This window comes from Vitis riparia, chromosome 11, assembly GCF_004353265.1.
Source record: "Vitis riparia cultivar Riparia Gloire de Montpellier isolate 1030 chromosome 11, EGFV_Vit.rip_1.0, whole genome shotgun sequence".
NCBI classification, from domain to species: domain Eukaryota; kingdom Viridiplantae; phylum Streptophyta; class Magnoliopsida; order Vitales; family Vitaceae; genus Vitis; species Vitis riparia.
The window spans coordinates 13146110-13164600 of record NC_048441.1 but is presented as its reverse complement, the minus strand read 5'-3'; the positions used below and the strand labels follow the sequence as shown (position 1 = coordinate 13164600).

At 28.6% G+C, this 18491-nt stretch overlaps 1 protein-coding gene across 1 annotated transcript; it reads left to right on the top strand.

Moving 5' to 3' along the window:
* The first annotated feature begins 1678 nt into the window (after positions 1–1678).
* On the top strand, positions 1679–3190 carry LOC117925426. Its single transcript, XM_034844428.1, has 5 exons — positions 1679–1900; positions 2002–2051; positions 2162–2249; positions 2596–2663; positions 2760–3190. Exons 1-5 carry the CDS (start codon positions 1834–1836, stop codon positions 2940–2942), a joined length of 456 nt encoding a protein of 151 aa, XP_034700319.1. The 5' UTR covers positions 1679–1833; the 3' UTR covers positions 2943–3190.
* The last annotated feature ends 15301 nt before the right edge of the window (positions 3191–18491 follow it).

Below are 18491 nucleotides of genomic sequence, written 5' to 3'. Positions count from 1 at the left end.
GTCTGCGGCTAACGTGGCAGAATCTAATTCACCCAATCTCATTAAATGACACAACCGCTTCTGCACTTTTATCAATTGTATACTATAATTTAACTATGTCACTCGCATACAACAAAGCATTGTAAGTGAAATGTTTTTTTTTTTTTTAACAATTTTAAAAAAAAATTAAATTTTTTTATGGTTAATTTTATTATGAAAAATTAATTAAAAATTTCATATTTTCTTTCATTTTTATTTTATTTTTTCACATTTTCCTTGATAAAGTGTTTTAATTTGTACAATAATATGCTCTCATTGTAGGGCAATCAATCAAAGAGTTCTTATTTTATATCAATTTGCCCTATGAAGTAATTATTTTTGAAGGAAAAACCATCTTGTCCCACATCTTGTTATTTTGTCACACTACCAATTGGAATCAACACTATGAATGATGTTGGTGTTCCATCTCTTTCCAAAATCTGGCCAACCATTCAATCTATAGGGGTATAGTCCCAAGCCCATTTTGAGCCAAGCGATATAACCATTGAAAACAAAAGAATGGCTGATTAGCCAAAAAAAACAAAAATATATGGGCCATTCAAGTGATGTACCTGACCAATCAAAGGTTGACCCAACGATTAGACAATCCAACCATGACAACCTCTTTCATGTAATCCACAAAACATCACACTTATGATAAAAAAGTTGGGTTGAATATAATAAATAGGGTATAGGAATTTAAATTTTCAAGATAATCAATTCATGACAACCTCTTTCATATAATCCACAAAAATTCCGGGTCTAGAAATGTACTTTTTTAAGATAATCCAAATTCTATTTATTTGTATATTTATATATTAATTTTATTTATTTATACTCTTATTTAAGAGCTTAAATCCTATTATATATATTCAATAATTCAAATCTTTTATTCGGCATCATCCCGATGGTTTAGCATATTCTTAAAAGTTGTGTGTAGGTTTGTAACAATCAACATTGCAGCTACCCTAATCCCTCATTAGGGAAATTGCCCAAAAATGAAGTCAACTTTTTCACACTTACCCTTTCTTGTTTCCAGTTCTTCATTTCTACTGATTCAACTACACCATCCTTTCATTTATTGAAAAGACAGATTTGTCCCCCACCTACAACATTATGCAATTACCACACTTTTTGCCTCTCCTTCTTTCCATATTGTTGTTTCATGTACCAGACATGATTTTTAATTTTTTCCAAAAATAAAAATATTTACAGTACATATTTTTGTCAAAGGTGGAGTGGACCTTCTATTAGTGTTTGATGCAGTTTTTCCTATTCTTGTTTTTTATTGAAAAAAATAATGCAAAAGCTACATTATCCATGAAAATAAGCTAGAAATTGATTTAGTAATTTTTGATAAAAGGTCTTGTCTTATTCACTTTTTACACTTTCAATCCAAAAAGGAAAAGGGAGGTTGTAAATCATTTTTGTTGTTGAATTTGGATTTTACCCATGTCACCAGTCATTTCCTCGCCCTGGGTTGACAAACACATCTGCAAATTTTTATGAGAAAACATGAGAAGATGGTGGAAGAAAATTAAAAAAAAAAAAATTGAAAAACCATTATGAAGTCCATGTTCCAGAGTTTAATGCATGTGGACCCCAAGGCTGAGTATATATTTAAGTAAGCATTCCCCACGCAGTAGACCATTCACAGAGCTTTGCTTTACATACATCTAAGCTCTTGAAGAGAAAGAAACAGAAATCCAAGGAAAATCTTCACCTCCTGCTTCTGGCCTTTAGGAGTACCAAATCTGTCATCCTTTCCGCTCTCTTACTCCAAATACCTCTTTATCTGCACAAGCTTTTCTCCAAATGAAGACTTCTTTATCAATCTGTCTTCTTCTTCTTCTTCTGTCCCTTATCCTTTCTCAAGTCCAAGGTATATATGCTAAATCTCTCTCCATCAGAATTAAGATTGATTCAGTGTTATTTCAGCATGATATCTGATTGGGTGTTGGTTTTGTTTGCTGTTTTGTGAAGGTATTCGCTTGGAAAAAGGGTTTTCATCAGCTGGACATCAGAAAATCCAGGTGGGTGTCTCCCCCCTTTCATCTTTTTTGAATATGTTTTCAAATCCTGTAACTGGGTTTCTTCATCTTTCTTCGAATTTTAATGAAGAACATGCTATTTAATGCTGCAGGTAGAGGAGGGTTCCCCAATCAAGATCACAAGTAATGGTGGACTAGTCGGAGAAGTTACTCTCTGCAGAGATGGGCACTGTTCATCAGGTACTGTGAAGAGAAGATTCCCTAGAGTAGCCAAGAAAATACACCACTGGTTACCAAGGATTCATGAAGATTACTATGGACCTAGGACTCACAAGCCAAAGCATCATTAACTCATCTCTCTTTAATTTCTTCTTCTTTTTTTTCCTGACAAATATTAGAACCGTGTACTACAAAGCAATTTTGTCTGCAAAGCTGCTCTCTAACTGTTCTAGAAGTTAGATTAGTAGAAGTGACTTTTGTTTGAAGTTCTTGCCTTGCATTTAACCCATCAAGCTTCATGAAACATGTGAGAAAACTATATATTTGTTTTCAGGAAATATGTCTGAAATTCTATCTATTGTTGCAGGAATTAATAGAAAACTTATGACCAAGACCACCTCTACTTCTTCTACTACTCCCACCACCAATTCAAAGGTTGGTTCTCCATTTAGGCTTTAACTTGGTTTTTGTCATTAGGGTTTCAATGGAAACACACCCATATTTACGATTCAATGCTCCATGCATATACAGAATGTGAAGAATGGAGGCAAATCGGGGGACCAAGTACCCGGTAGGGAAGAAGAGAATTTCTATGTGAATGCATCGCCGGTTTCCGAGCACCCGGAGGCGGCGCCCGAGGGCTATCCGGACATTATAGACATAGCTGGGATGGATTATTCTCCTGCAAGGAGAAAACCTCCAATACACAACTGAGTGTAGGGAAACAAGTAAAAGCTATAAGTTTAGAAAAATAAAAAGGGGAATGAACAGAAGTTGGACAGCATTACAGAAATGCTGCAGTTTTTTAGGGTTAGGAATGATTTTGTGCATATATTCTATTATTATTCTTATACATTTTGGTGATTGAGCCATGAGCACCTGGGGGCCTTTCCAGCCTCTGTAATCTTAATTTATCTTACATCGAAAATATCAAATAAAATCAGTTTAGTGTTAATGCATTAGTGCCTGCTTTCTCCAACATTTCTTAATTTTCCTTCTGCCTAGAAAACATGAGGGAGAAACCAATGCCACACCCTGAACTTCATGAACAGAATCAACTGCTGCCATGCACATGAGAAAATGCCAAAAAATAAAAAATTATCCAATGAATTTGCAGGATTCTTTTGTGTCTGGAAGCATTTTTTTACTGACAAAATATCCTAAAGTACATAGAGGGATAGACCTAGGGCATCATCCTCTTTAGTCTTTTTGTAACTTAGAACTGGCAGGAGGCTCCTAACCAAGCAAATGATGACATGAATTAATTAATCAGATATGATTGACAGATGTTTCTTATTCTTAAAGGATCAAGAAGGTAGAAAGTTAACACTGAAGTGGTACAAACATATGACAAGATAACAATTTTTCCAAGATTAAATTGTAAGTGGAGGAGGGACCCTAGAGGCTTCAGCTAGATTTGAAGAAAAGGGAAGATGCCTTTAGGAGGTAGAAAGGAACTGGAAAGGTCTGTGTACAATGAAGAAGTAGGTGTAGCCATAACATCATGTGACCAACCTATATCGTGTGTTTCTGGACCTTTGGCAAATGGTCCACCATGGATTTTGGGGTGGACCCACCATGTTTCACTTATTGATTGCACATATGAGAGGTCACTCTTTCATGTGGGGCTCCCATGCCCTGTGTTGGGTCACGTATTTGTATGTTGCTTGAGGAGCTTGGATTGCGGTGGACCGTGGATTCAGAGGTTGCATTTAGGGCATGGTCTCTTCACCCTCTTGACATTGGATAAGCCCCTTCTGCATGTACATGAAAACCCTAGACACAGTATTTTAGACAGTAGTCTGCAAATTACAATCATGGCTATCTGTTCCACTTCCATCTGCAATAACACATAACCACTGCCTTCATCATCATGTGGTCCAAAATATGTTCATGGTGGCCTGTAAAAATCTATATATGGCAGGGAAAACACATTTTTTTCCCTGCTTTTTCCGTGGACCCATCCAAGAGAATGCCTGCTCAATTAATTTAATGACTTAATATAATTTAATAATTTAATTTAATTTGTTAAATAAATTAAACATATTTGATAAGATAACTTAATATCATAACTTAAAGTTAAAATAAATTTATGTATTAATTTAAATAATTAAATTATTCTAAATTTGAAATTTCTTTCACCCAATTTGCCCACATCTAAATGAGAGTAAATATTTTGTTATTATTTTATGAATCTAACCAATGGTTTTAGTGTAAATAGTTAATGGACAAATTTATTACTTAAGGTTATTAAAAGTAAATATTAATTAAAATTAACAAGAGTAAATAAAAATAAATATGTCAATTTGATAATATAAAAAAATTAATAAAAAATTTAATTATAAAAAATATAATTAAATAAACCATAACCTTGCAAGCTACATACCTTTCCCACTTCCATAAACTAATTTTTGCACTTTTTGCCCCTTCAACCGTTTAAGTGACTCATCTGTGACACCTTCTCTTCTCCACTAGCATTTTTATAATTGAATAGAACTTCTTCAACTTGTGTGATTGTGTGAATTGTTGGATGTACCATCTCATCGGTTCTCTTATTCTCGTCTTTTTTAAGTTTACTAGGTTGCTTTCTAAATATAGGACGAGTAAGAGGTACTAAGCTAATTTTTAACCATATTTGTTTTTTTTTTTTTATCATTCATTAGGTGAATGATTGAGCCATTGGTGAATGATTGAACCATGGGCTCATATGAATGTCTATTTGTGATAAGATCGAACTATTGATTGGAGCCAAAATATGTGTCATAATGACATAAATACTATGATTTGTGTATTGTGAAAGTTTGAATCACTCGACTTAATTTAAATTGATACTTAAACTATAATCATGAATCTAACTTTTATTTTGAATTTAATTTCAAATTTAAGAGATGAAAAAAAGTACTAAGTGTAAAAGTCATTTTCAACCAAGATAGAAAAAAGAGTAAAAAAAAAAGTATAAATAAGATATTCAATATTTGTGAAATATGAGAAGACCTAAGTAAGAACAAAATAAGTAAGCCATGGGCATGAATGTTATTGAGAGAGAGTTAGAGAGTGCTGAACCATGAGGAAGAAGATTTGAAACAAATGCAATCAAACTTAAAATGGAATTTGAAACTTAAACTTAGCAACAATACATATCTTGACTCTAAAGTGAATTTAGAGCACTTTCCATTATCTTTTTGAGTCATGTTGTATATGATTTCAAATTTCAAGGAGTAAAAAATCTAGCGCTCCAAGCGGTTCATAATTTTGAATTGAAATAAGGAGGATATAAGCAATTGAAGAGATCTGTGTAAAGAAAAATCAAAGAAATATCAGTTTCGCATGATCATGCAAATTTTCACATAAACGTGTGAAATGGATCAAATAGCTAAATTATACAAGAAATGAGAAACTTATATGAATTAATTTCGTATGAACATGTTAATTTTTACACGACCTTGCAAAACTTAAATAAATATAAAAGTATGTATTTTAATTGATTTGTGATACTAAGAGTTGAAAACTCTTAAAGCATTAAAATACAGAATTTTGATAATTGGTATATCAAAATATATTAGAATCGTAACTTACTAAATAAAATTATCTTTCATTTTGAAAAACAAAAATAACAAAAAGAAATGCGGTTCATAACAAGTTAACAATTATTGAAATATAAACTAGTTTAAAATTTTTGTTCCTACTTATGGATTGAGAGATTTTGTATCTTTAATACAAGAAATGTATTTTAAAAATGTAGAAATTTTGTACTCTTCTTCTTTCGGGAGTTGAGTTGTCCAACGAGTAAATTTAATTAATCAAGTTACAAGTAAATTGAATCAAGTGATTCATATTTGAGTCAAGACAAAGTCATTGGTAAATGAAAAAAGAATCAACTCATATCTTAAACTTATCACAATCATAACTAAAATAGATACGAGTTGATCAACTTATACTGACATCAGCAGATGTTTCAAACCCACGAAGCACTTCAGTGAAATTTTTAAAGGTTATTTGATTAAAAGGGTTAGTGAAAACCCAATTTTTTAAATTTAATCCTCTATCTTTTCTCTTCTTTTTTTTTAACAAAAATATCTTTATTATTTTCTTGTAAAAATATCTTTTATTTGAAAATCTACATATAAATACTTAAAATGATAAAAGACATTTATGTCAAAAATGAGTTTTTAAATATATATATATATATATATATATATATGAGAAATGTTAAATTTGCAATTTGAGGATTATTTTATCAATTTTAATCAAATATTTCAATTTTTAAGTCTCAAATGGTATTCCATTTTCAACTTTCTTTTTCTTTCGTGCTTTTTCCGTGGAAGTCAAATTGGGCTGCAATGGATCAGGCTTTGTAAATAAAAATCCAAAGTTAATCAATCAGGGCTTTGTTCTTGTTGGTCTTGGAAAAGGGCATGGGTCGACCTTTCACGGGCCATGTGATCCATTATCCTCCACTGCCCATTGGTCCCCAAGCCCACTAAAAGTATTAGCTGAACAACATTTAATAATTTAGGGTATTTATAGAAGGATAAAATTTAGCATTTTATAATTTATCACATATATATTTAAATGAAAATTCATTATGAATAAAAAAAAATGTTCATAATTAGTCTAAGACACATTAATTTCTTGTCAATAAAATAATGTCATGTATAGTATACACCCCACATAAAAACAAGACAAAGACAAGATAAATTATCTTTCATTTAAATAAAATATATATAAATTCTTATATTAAAATATAATTATTAAAATAAATAAAAATAATAATAAAATTGATAGTTAAGAAATAAATTATATTAAACATTATTTATAAAGATTAATTTCATTTAGACCCCTAAAATTTAGTGTAAATACACTTAACCATCACTGATTTTAAATTTCGTCAATTAGCACCCCTATAAATTTAGTTTGTTAAAATAAGTCATGTCAAAATTCAAATCATACAAAATCTCAAATTAAAACAAGATCAAGTCAATGCTCAAATTAAGTTTAAGAATTTATTTGATAGTCATTTTAAAAAGTATTTTTAATACTTAAATTTTTTTTATCCAAAGAGTTGTTTTTAATTGGTAAAAAGGTTAAAAACATTTTTTTTTAAAATAATTGTCAAACAAACTTTTAAGTCATTGAGACCAAGTTATCTTAAACCCTCAATCACAAAGTAAAGATATTCTTCAAGAAAATTTTAATTCAAATTATAATTTAATTTTATTCATTGAGTAGATTAAATATTTTGATAAATAATTTACTATTACATCTTAAAGTATAAAATAACTTTAAGTTTTAAATGAAAATAATTAACTTATTATAATTTCTAAATTTCTTTTACCTTATTTATCCATATTTAGTGAAGTTCTTTTACATTTATGACTCCACATCTACTCAATTTTTTTAGTAAATATTTTATTATTTTATGCAACTAACTAATAGTTTTAATATGAATTTATTATTTAAAATTCTTGAAAATAAATATGAGTTAAAATTAACAAGAGCAAATGAGGATAATTATATCAATTTGATGATTCAGGCAAAAAAAAAAAAAAAAAAAGGTTAAACTTACCAAGCAATTAACCTTAATATTTAAAGTAAAAACCAAGTAACAAGTTCAAATCGACAATTCAATAATAATTTAATTTAAAAACAACTTAAGTCATTGAAGTAAAAAATTGGATTAAATGGACCATATCCCCTCTAATTATAAACCTTTCCCACCTTGACCCTAAACTAATTTTTGAATCAATTACTCCCCTCAATTCTTTAATTGACTCGTCTATTTAATTGTCGTCCATTCCTAATGACAAACCCTTTCATTACTTATATGAAATGTACCTTTAATTTTTAGTATTTTGTTGCCCTTGACTAATTTGGTGAGAAATTAACACAAATTTCCTCCTAAAGCTACAATTACTCATATACATCTTCTCTCAACTTCATCATCACTTCCCTACTAGCATTTTATAACCATATGGAACTTTAACTTGTGTGGATTGTTGGATGTACCATTTGATCAAGTTCTCTTATTCTCGCACTCTTAAACTTGCTAGATTGTTTTTTAAACATAAAATGAGTAAAATGTATTGAGTCAATTTTGAACTTTTACTTTTTATTTTATTTTTATCATAAATGAGGTGAATGATTGAGATGTAGACCCCTGTGAATATATTAATCATAATTTCTTATTCAATCTTGCACTTTTATTAAAATGTACTTTATGCACACATGTGATTAAATTTCTAATTTCTCTCAAACCTTTGTACTAATAAAAACTTTGAGCTCAAGCGAAGACCATTTGAATCTATAGGAAAATATCGATTCCTTTATAACTTAGTTTTGAAGTTCATTTAACATTCTATTAAAAAAAGTCAATTGCACTCCAATATCCTAAATCATTACATAGAGACAAGAATTAATCAAACTCAATTTAATTCATTCTTTCAATCCAAGACCTACTATCTACTACATGTTAACTCTCTATAAATTAATGTTTATAATCTAATGATGTAGATAATATTATCTTTTCAAGATTACCTCTACAATCATTGAATCTCAAATCCTCCTAATACGTGATTAATTGATATACTCTAATCCACAAAAGACACATGTCCAATTCCACTTAAGAAATTACTAAAACACCATAGATTTCATAATTACAAATCCTTAGAATCACTTAAGGGGATATACTATCTCAAACCTATGAGATACCACAGTGTCTATCTTGAGAATACTTATTGTCACATACCTTAAACAACAATAGTTCAATCTATAGGGAATATAGGATTACCTTAGGGTCTCATCCATAGATTAAAGTCATTGAAAACCTCGACACGAGTTCAATATTCTTTCAAAATTAAGAGTTCATACAACATAGTAGCTTGATGAATCGTGAATACCTAATAGCTAAATCACGATTCGTCATAGGGTTTATCCAATGTGTAATCATATATATTAATGCACTCACCGTGGGAAAATCATTTCAATGACCAAGACAAGTTATTTCACCAAATGAAAAGTCAATATTCTAACTTTTTTACATCATGTCTTACTTTTAAAGGTTCTATCCCAATAACTTTGCACATACTAAATTATTTTTTCTACCTTAAGGAAGGACTTCTAATATTTTATGATTTAAAATATGATCAAGATACAAAAGGACATGGCTAAATTTTTTTGGTATAATCTTACTTTCAAACTTTGGTTTGCTATTTGAGGTAATATTACTGCTACTCTGAAACACTGAACATGTCAAAATAACTTTTTTTTTTAATTTTATTTTTTATAACATGGGCTTTGGATAATGAGGTCTCCATTGGAAATAATGTTGTAGTTTGACCTTTATTAGGATCTTGGAACACAAGGCCCATGCTCCATTATCAATCGACAACATCGACAAAGCACTTGGAATATCTCCTTAATGATAAAATGCTGGAAATAGAACATCAACATGTATAGTCAAGCTCTTGACTAATAATGACTCCATACATGGTTTTCAGAGATTGAGGAGGGGGATAGCACTTGGTGGGGACCAGCAGCAAATGGAAAATTCTTACTTCTTGTGCTTACCAAAGCAAGAGTCCCAAAAAGTAAAATAATAAAACAAAAGAATTTTGTTTTATTGATTAAACCATGACAATATTGGGACACTAGAGCAATACCACGCTAGATATTGGAACAGAGGTATTTTCAATTGGTTCTTCATTGATTATTCACACATTCTTATTATTAGGAAACCTAGATTGCTTTGTTTCTTGGCTTCAAATCACATAGGGTGTAACACCCCAAAATTTACTCTAGGGACAAAATAGTAAATTACAAGTAATTAATTAATTAATTAATTAATTAATTAAACTCATTAAGAGTGAAAAAATCATTTTATAATTAATAATCCTAGGTATAAATTAGATTTTCCTTTTGCTTTATTCAAAAAACCCTATCAACCTAAATTACAGAATTGGCGATCATAGAGCTTAAGGGTTAGAGGTTTAGTTTGAAGTTCAGGATTTTCCAAGTAAGATTCTAACCCTAAATTTATATATTATATTCATTTGTTAGTTCTGAACACACTAAATATTCTTTAAAAAAATTTTAATTTAGATTAGAGTTAGTTTTTTTTTAATTCATTTTAATATCAAAATATTGGAAATTTAAGATTATGCGTTAATTTGTTATTGGAATTTGGGAAATCTTAAGTTTGTAGATAAATAAATAAATAAAAATCTTTGGAAGATTTCGATTTAGGCTATGGTTAATCTATTTAAAATTTTTAGGTCAAAATATTGAAATTCTGAATATAGGTTGTTTCTTTGATAAAAATAGGGAAATTCAAAATTTCTTAGATAAATATATCTAAGTAATGAAATTTAAAAAATTAAATGAGTAAATAAATATATGATTATATGTGGCTTAAGGGATTGGAAAATATTAGCAAGAAAAAATTATAAGATCTCAATGTATTGGGTGATTTCTAAAAGTGTAAAATAATAATAAACAGATTTTGAGACAGTGTTCACAGTGGCCATAAATAAATAAATTATATATATATATATATATATATATATAAAAGAATAATGCGTGTGTGTGGAAGAATGAAGAATGATGAAAATAATAATATTAATAATAATAAAGAGGCATGCACATGGAGTGTGTGAGTGGGTGAATGGTATATACATATTTATTTATATTACATTGGTAGTTGTGTGAGTGTTATGGTAGTTGTGTTTGAAAAATATGAAAGTGGTAGAATAAACTGTATACAAATAAATAAGGTGAAGTACAAATTAGTTAAATTTGTAGTATTATAATTAGATTAATGATAAATATTAAGTTAATAAGTAACATAAAATTTAATTAGTGAAATAAATTTTAGTTTAATTAAATTATGTTATGTTCCAATAAATAAATTGAAAATAAAATTTAAGTTTTATATGAATTAGAAATTTATTGATTTTTCTAAAATAGGAATAGATTAAATTGTCTTTCATAATTAAAAACATTAATTTGAATACATAAAATTTTAGGATTGTCAAACTTATAATTTTAGATAAATAGTAATGATTATTTCTCTTATACTTTGTTAAGTGAAGAGTGGATTTTCCAGAATTATTTTTCTCCAAAGTTTTTGAAAACTTCTTTTGAGGTAAGGGAAATTAATACAGATTTTGCACAAAAAAATAATAATTATATATATATATATATATATATATATATATATATATATATATATATATATATATATATATATATATATATGTTGTTTGAAATGTGTAATTGTTAATTTTGTTTTTAAGCGTGGATCAAACATATTTTTGTATGGAAAAATATGTTATAACATTTTTTTGTTTATATCGAAATACTTGGGGATTTTTTGCTTTTGTAAGTTGTAATAAATAAAATGAAGAATTTGACTCTGGTTTGTTTAGCCCTTGTCATCGAGATATAATAGTTGACTTTTTTTTTGCTTTGTCAATAAGATATAATGGTTGACCTTTACATTTTCATGATGGGAAATGTAATTGATTTGAATCCCAGCCTCTAGGGGTTTGGTTAGAGGTTATTAGTACTAGTAGTGTTTGATTACGTCCACCTTAAAAGGAATATATGAGGCTAACCACCTATTTGTAAAGTCCCACTTAAATGGGTATTATTTTCTATTTGATAACTAGAGCGAAAACAATTGAAATGAATTTGATTTGAAATGGATATGAAATGATTTTTATATATATGAAAATGTTTGTTGAATTGTTTAAATGCATTAGCATATTTAATTCACAAGTTTTATAAATAGAGTATACATTATATCTCTTACTTGTAAGTATAATTGAAAACATTTGATCCATGAAACTGTGTTAATATTCCTTATTGGGCTTTGAGTTCATCTCCCATTTTTTGATAACTTTTTAAGTACCCTCAGTTCGGGTGAGAAGTAATGGTTAGGAGGGGAAATTGGTTTGTTAGGACTTTTGTCCAAACTCTCTTTATTTTGAATATTGTTTAGATGTTAAAATTTATTTTCCATTAGAATTATTTGAGTTTGGAGTTATTTGGACAACGACACTTGATTTGATGTGTTAGTTTCAAATATTGTTAAATGGAGATTTTAGAATTTTTGTTCTACTACTTTGAACAAGAATTTGATAATTGGTAATTTTTCAGTTACAATACGAATGTTTGTGTCATTTCCACTTTGAGTCTTTGGACTTGAGGTATGAAATGACCATTATGCCCTTAGAGTGGGTTTTGGGGCGTGACATAGGGTGCATGTATCCTGTCCTAGGATTCTCTATATCTATGGCAATGGAAAAATATGGCATCTAAAACCAATAATGAACATAAATCTAGAAATAGAAACTCAAACCCATGATCTGGATGTTCCCAAATTGAATATATTCAATGAAAATGTCGAAACCACAATAGTCACTATAAAACTCATTTATCCAAAGGTCTTCCACTCGATCACTTGCTTCATTGATCCTAGCAAGAGAGAAAAGTGGACTTCTGTTGAGGATGACTAAGGTTTTCTCTCACTCGTTCTGGAAAATGATGATGAAAGTGTCAAAGGCCTAAACCCTAAACCCTTATAGAGGTTTATATAAGACTTCTTGTAGGCCTAAGTAACTTGAGCCTAAACTAGGCTTGTGTCACATAATCTAATCTACTTAGGTCCTAATTAATTAATTATTTTTAATGGATTTTAATAAATTAATTAGCCTAAATCATCGATCTAGAAAGATCATTCATAAGATCTAGAATAACTTTGCATTCTTACTAAAGTGTTTTTATGCAACGTATGAACTACAAATCGAAATCTCTCAAATAAAATGTATCACCATGAACTAGTAGCTCAAGTGGGGGCCACTGGGACTCATTGAGTAGATTAAATATTTTGATAAAATAATTTACTATTAAATCTTAAAGTTAAAATAACTTTAAGTGTTAAATGAAAATAATTAACTTATTATAATTTCTAAATTTCTTTTACCTTATTTATCCATATTTACTGAAGTTCTTTTACAGTTTATGACTCCACATCTACTCAATTTTTTTAGTAAATATTTTATTATTTTTTGCAACTAACTAATAGTTTTAATATGAATATATAATAAACAAATTTATTATTTAAAATTATTGAAAATAAATATGAGTTAAAATTAACAAGAGCAAATAAAGATAAATATATCAATTTGATGATTCAGACAAAAAAAAAAAGAAGTTAAACTTACCAAGCAACCTTAATATTTAAAGTAAAAACCAAGTAACAAGTTCAAATCGACAATTCAATAATAATTTAATTTAAAAACAACTTAAGTCATTGAAGTAAAAAAATTGGATTAAATGGACCATATTCCCTCTAATTATAAACCTTTCCCACCTTGACCCCTAAACTAATTTTTGAATCAATTACTCTCCTCAATTCTTTAATTGACTCATCTATTTAGTTGTCATCCATTCCGCTAATGACAAACCCTTTCATTACTTATATGAAATGTACCTTTAATTTTTTAGTGTTTTGTTGCCCTTGACTAATTTGGTAAGAAATTAACACAATTTTCCTCCTAAAGCTACAATTACTCATATACATCTTCTCTCAACTTCATCATCACTTCCCTACTAGCATTTTATAACCATATGGAACTTCTTTAACTTGTGTGGATTGTTGGATGTACCATTTGACCAAGTTCTCTTATTCTCGTACTCTTAAACTTGCTAGATTGTTTTTTAAACATAAAATGAGTAAAATGTATTGAGTCAATTTTGAACTTTTATTTTTTATTTTATTTTATCATAAATGAGGTGAATGATTGAGATGTAGACCCATGTGAATATATTATTCATAATTTCTTGTGCAATCTTGCACTTTTATTAAAATTCTCTTTATGCACACATGTGATTAAATCTCTAATTTCTCTCAAACCTTTGTACTAATAAAAACTTTGAGCTCAAGCAAATACCATTTGAATCTATAGGAAAATATCGACTCCCTTATAACTTAGTTTTGAAGTTCATTTAACATTCTATTAAAAAAAGTCAATTGCACTCCAATATCTTAAATCATTACATAGAGATAAGAATTAATCAAATCCAATTTAATTAATTCTTTTGGTCCAAGATCTATTATTTACTATATGTTAACTCTCTATAAATTCAAGTTTATAATCTAATGATGTAGATAATATTATCTTTTCAAGATCACCTCTACAATAATTGAATCTCAAATCCTCCTAATATGTGATTAATTGATATACTCTAACCCACAAATGGCATATATCAAATTTCACTTAAGAAATTACTAAGACACCATAGATTTCGTAATCACAAGTCCTTAGGATCACTTAAGGGGATATACCATCTCAAACCTATGAGATATCACAGTGACTATCTTGAGAATACTTATTGTCACCTACCTTAAACAACAATAGTTCAATCTATAGGGAATATATGATTATCTTAGAGTCTCACCAATAGATTAAAGTCATTGAAAACCTCGACACAAGTTCAATATTCTCTCAAGATTAAGAGTTCATACAACATAGTAGCTTGATGAATCGTGAATACCTAATAGCTAAATCACGATTCATTATAGACTTTATCCAATGTGTAATCATACATACTAATGCACTCACCATGGGAAAATCATTTCAATGACCAAGACAAGTTATTCCACCAAATGAAAAATCAATATTCTAACTTTTTTACATCATGTCTTACTTTTAAAGGTTTTATCCCAATAATTTTGCACATACTAAATTATTTTTTCTACCTTTAAGGAGGGGCTTCTAATATTTTATGCTTTAAAATATGATCAAGATACAAAAGGACATGACTAAATTTTTTTGGGATAATCTTACTTTCAAACTTTGGTTCGCTATTCGAGGTAATGTTACTGCTACTCTAAAACATTGAACATGTCAAAATAACTTCTTCTTTTTTTAATTTTATTTTTTATAACATGGGCTTTGGATAATGAGGTCTCCACTGGAAATAATGTTATAATTTGACCTTTATAACACAAGGCCTGTGCTCCATTATCAATCGACAACATCCACACAACTCTTGGAATAACTCCTTAATGATAACATGTTGGAAATAGAACATCAACTTGTATAGTCAAGCTCTCGACTAATAATGGCTCCATACATGGTTTTTAGATATTGAGGAGGGGGATAACACTTGGTGGGGACCAACAGCCGATGGAAAATTCTTACTTGTTGTGCTTACCAAAGTAGGAGTCCCAAAAAGTAAAATAATAAAACAAAAGAATTTTGTTTTATTGATTAGACCATGACAATGTTGGGACACTGGAGTAATACCAAGCTAGATGTTGGAACAAAGGTATTTTCAATTGGTTTTTCATTGACTATTCACACATTCTTATTATTAGGAAACCTAGATTGCTTCGTTTCTTGGCTTCGAATCACATAGGGTGTAACACCCCAAAATTTACTCTAGGGTTAAAATAATAAATCACAAGTAATTAATTAATTAATTAAACTCATTAAGGGTGAAAGAGTCTTTTTACAATTAATAATCTTAGGTATAAATTAGATTTTTCTCTTGCTTTCTTTATTCAAAAAACCCTATCAACCAAAATTAGAGAATTGGAGATCGTAAATTAATATATTATATTCATTAGTTGGTTCTGAACATGCTAAATATTTTAAAATTTTTAAATTTAGATTAGGGTTAGTTTTTTTTTTTTTTAATTTGTTTTAATATCAAAATATTAGAAATTTAAGATTATGGGTTGATTCATTGTTGGAAATAGGGAAATCTTAAGTTTGTAGATGAAAAAAAAAATCTTTGGAAGATTTCGATTTAGGCTAGGGTTAATCTATTTAAGATTTTTAGGTCAAAATATTGAAATTATGAATATAAGTTGTTTCATTAATGAAAATAAGGAAATTCAAAATTCCTTAAATGAATAGATCTAAGTAATGAAATTTCAAAAATTAAATGAGTAAATAAATATATGATTATATGTGGCTTAAAGGATTGGAAAATATTAGCAAGAAAAAATTATAAGATTTCAATGTATTGAGTGATTTCTAAAAGTGTATAATAATAATAATAATAAACATGTTTTGAGATAGTGTGCACAGTGACCATAAACAAATAAATAAATAAATAATGCGTGTGTATGGAAGAATGAAAAATGATGAAAATAATAATAAAGAGGCATGCACGTGGAGTGTGTGAGTGGGTGGATGGTATATATATATTTATTTATATTACATTGGTGGTTGTGTGAGTGTTATGCTAGTTGTGTTTGAAAAATATGAAAGTGGTAAAATAAGCTATGTATAAATAAACAAAGTGAAGTACAAATTAATTAAATTTATAGTATTATAATTAGATTAATGATAAATATTAAGTTAATAAGTAGCATAAAATTTAATTAGTGAAATAAATTGTAGTTTAATTAAATTATGTTGTGTCTCAAGAAATAAATTGAAAATAAAATTTAAATTTTATATGAATTAGAAATTTATTAATTTTTCTAAAATAGGAATATATTAAATTATCTTTCATAATTAAACACATTAATTTGAATACCTATAATTTTAGAATTGTCAAACCTATAATTTTAAATAAATAGTAATGATTATTTCTCTTATACTTTGTTAGGTGAAGAGTAGATTTTCCAGAATTATTTTTCTCCAAAGTTTTTGCGGACTTCTTTTGAGATAAGGGAAATTGATACATATTTTGAAAAAGAAAATAATTATATATATATATATATATATATATATATATATATATGTTGTTTGAAATGTGTAATTGTTAATTTTGTTTTTAAGCATGGATCAAATATATTTTTGTATGGAAAAATATTTTTGTATGGAAAAATGTATTATAATATTTATTTTGTTTATATCGAAATACTTGGGGATTTTCCGCTTTTGTAAGTTGGAATAAATAAAATAAAGAATTTGACTCTGGTTTGTTTGGCCCTTGTTAACGTGATATAATAATTAACTTTTTTTTACCCTTGTCAATGGGATATAATAATTGACCTTTACATTTTTATGGTAGGAAATGTAATTAATTTGAACCCCAGCCTCTAGGGGTTTGGTTAGAGCTTACTAGTACTAACAGTGTTTGATTCTGTCCACCTTAAAAGGAACATTTGAGGCTAACCACCTATTTGTAAAGTCCCACTTAAATGGGCACTATTTGCTATTTGATAATTAGAGTGAAAACAATTGAAATGTATTTGATTTGAAATGCATATGAAATGATTTTTATAGATATGAAAATGTTTATTGAACTGTTTAAATGTATTAACATGTTTAATTCAAAAGTTTTATAAATAGGGTATATATGTTATATCTCTTATTTGTAATTATAATTGAAAACATTTTATTCATGAAACTGTGTTAATATTCCTTATTGGGCTTTGAGTTCATCCCCCTTTGTTGATAACTTTTCAAGTACCCTTAGTTCGGGTGAGGAGTGGCTGTTAGGAGGGGAAATTGGCTTGTTAGGACTTTTGTCAAAACTCTCTTTATTTTAAGCATTTTTTATATGTTAAAATTTATTTTTCATTAAAATTATTTGAGTTTGGAGTTATTTGGACAACAACACTTGGTTTGATGTGTTAGTTTCAAAAATTGTTATATGGAGTTTTAAAAATTTTTGTTCTACTACTCTAAATAAGAATTTGGTAATTGGTAATTTTCCAGTTACAATACGAATGTTTGTGTTATTTCCACTTTGAGCATTTGGGCTTGAGATGTGAAATGACTGTTATGCCCTTAAAATGGGTTTTGGGGCATAACATAGGGTGCATGTATCCTGTCCTAGGATTCTCTATATCTATAGCAATGGAAAAATATGACATCTAAAACCAATAATGAACATAAATCTAGAAATAGAAACTCAAACTCATGATCTGGATGTTCCCAAATTGAATGTATTCAATGAAAATGTCGAAACCACAATAGTCGCCATATAACTCATCTACCCAAAGGTCTTCCACTCGATCACTCGCTTCATTGATCCTAGCAAGAGAGAAAAATAGACCTCTCTTGAGGATAACTAAGGTTTTCTCTCACTCGCTCTAGAAAATGATGATGAAAGTGTCAAAGGCCTAAACCCTAAACCCTTATAGAGGTTTATATAAGGCTTCTTATAGGCCTAAGTAACTGGAGCCTAAGTTGGGCTTGTGTCACATAATCTAACCTACTTGGGTCCTAATTAATTAATTAATTTTAATAGATTTTAATAAATTAATCAGCCCAAATCATCAATCTAGAAAGACTA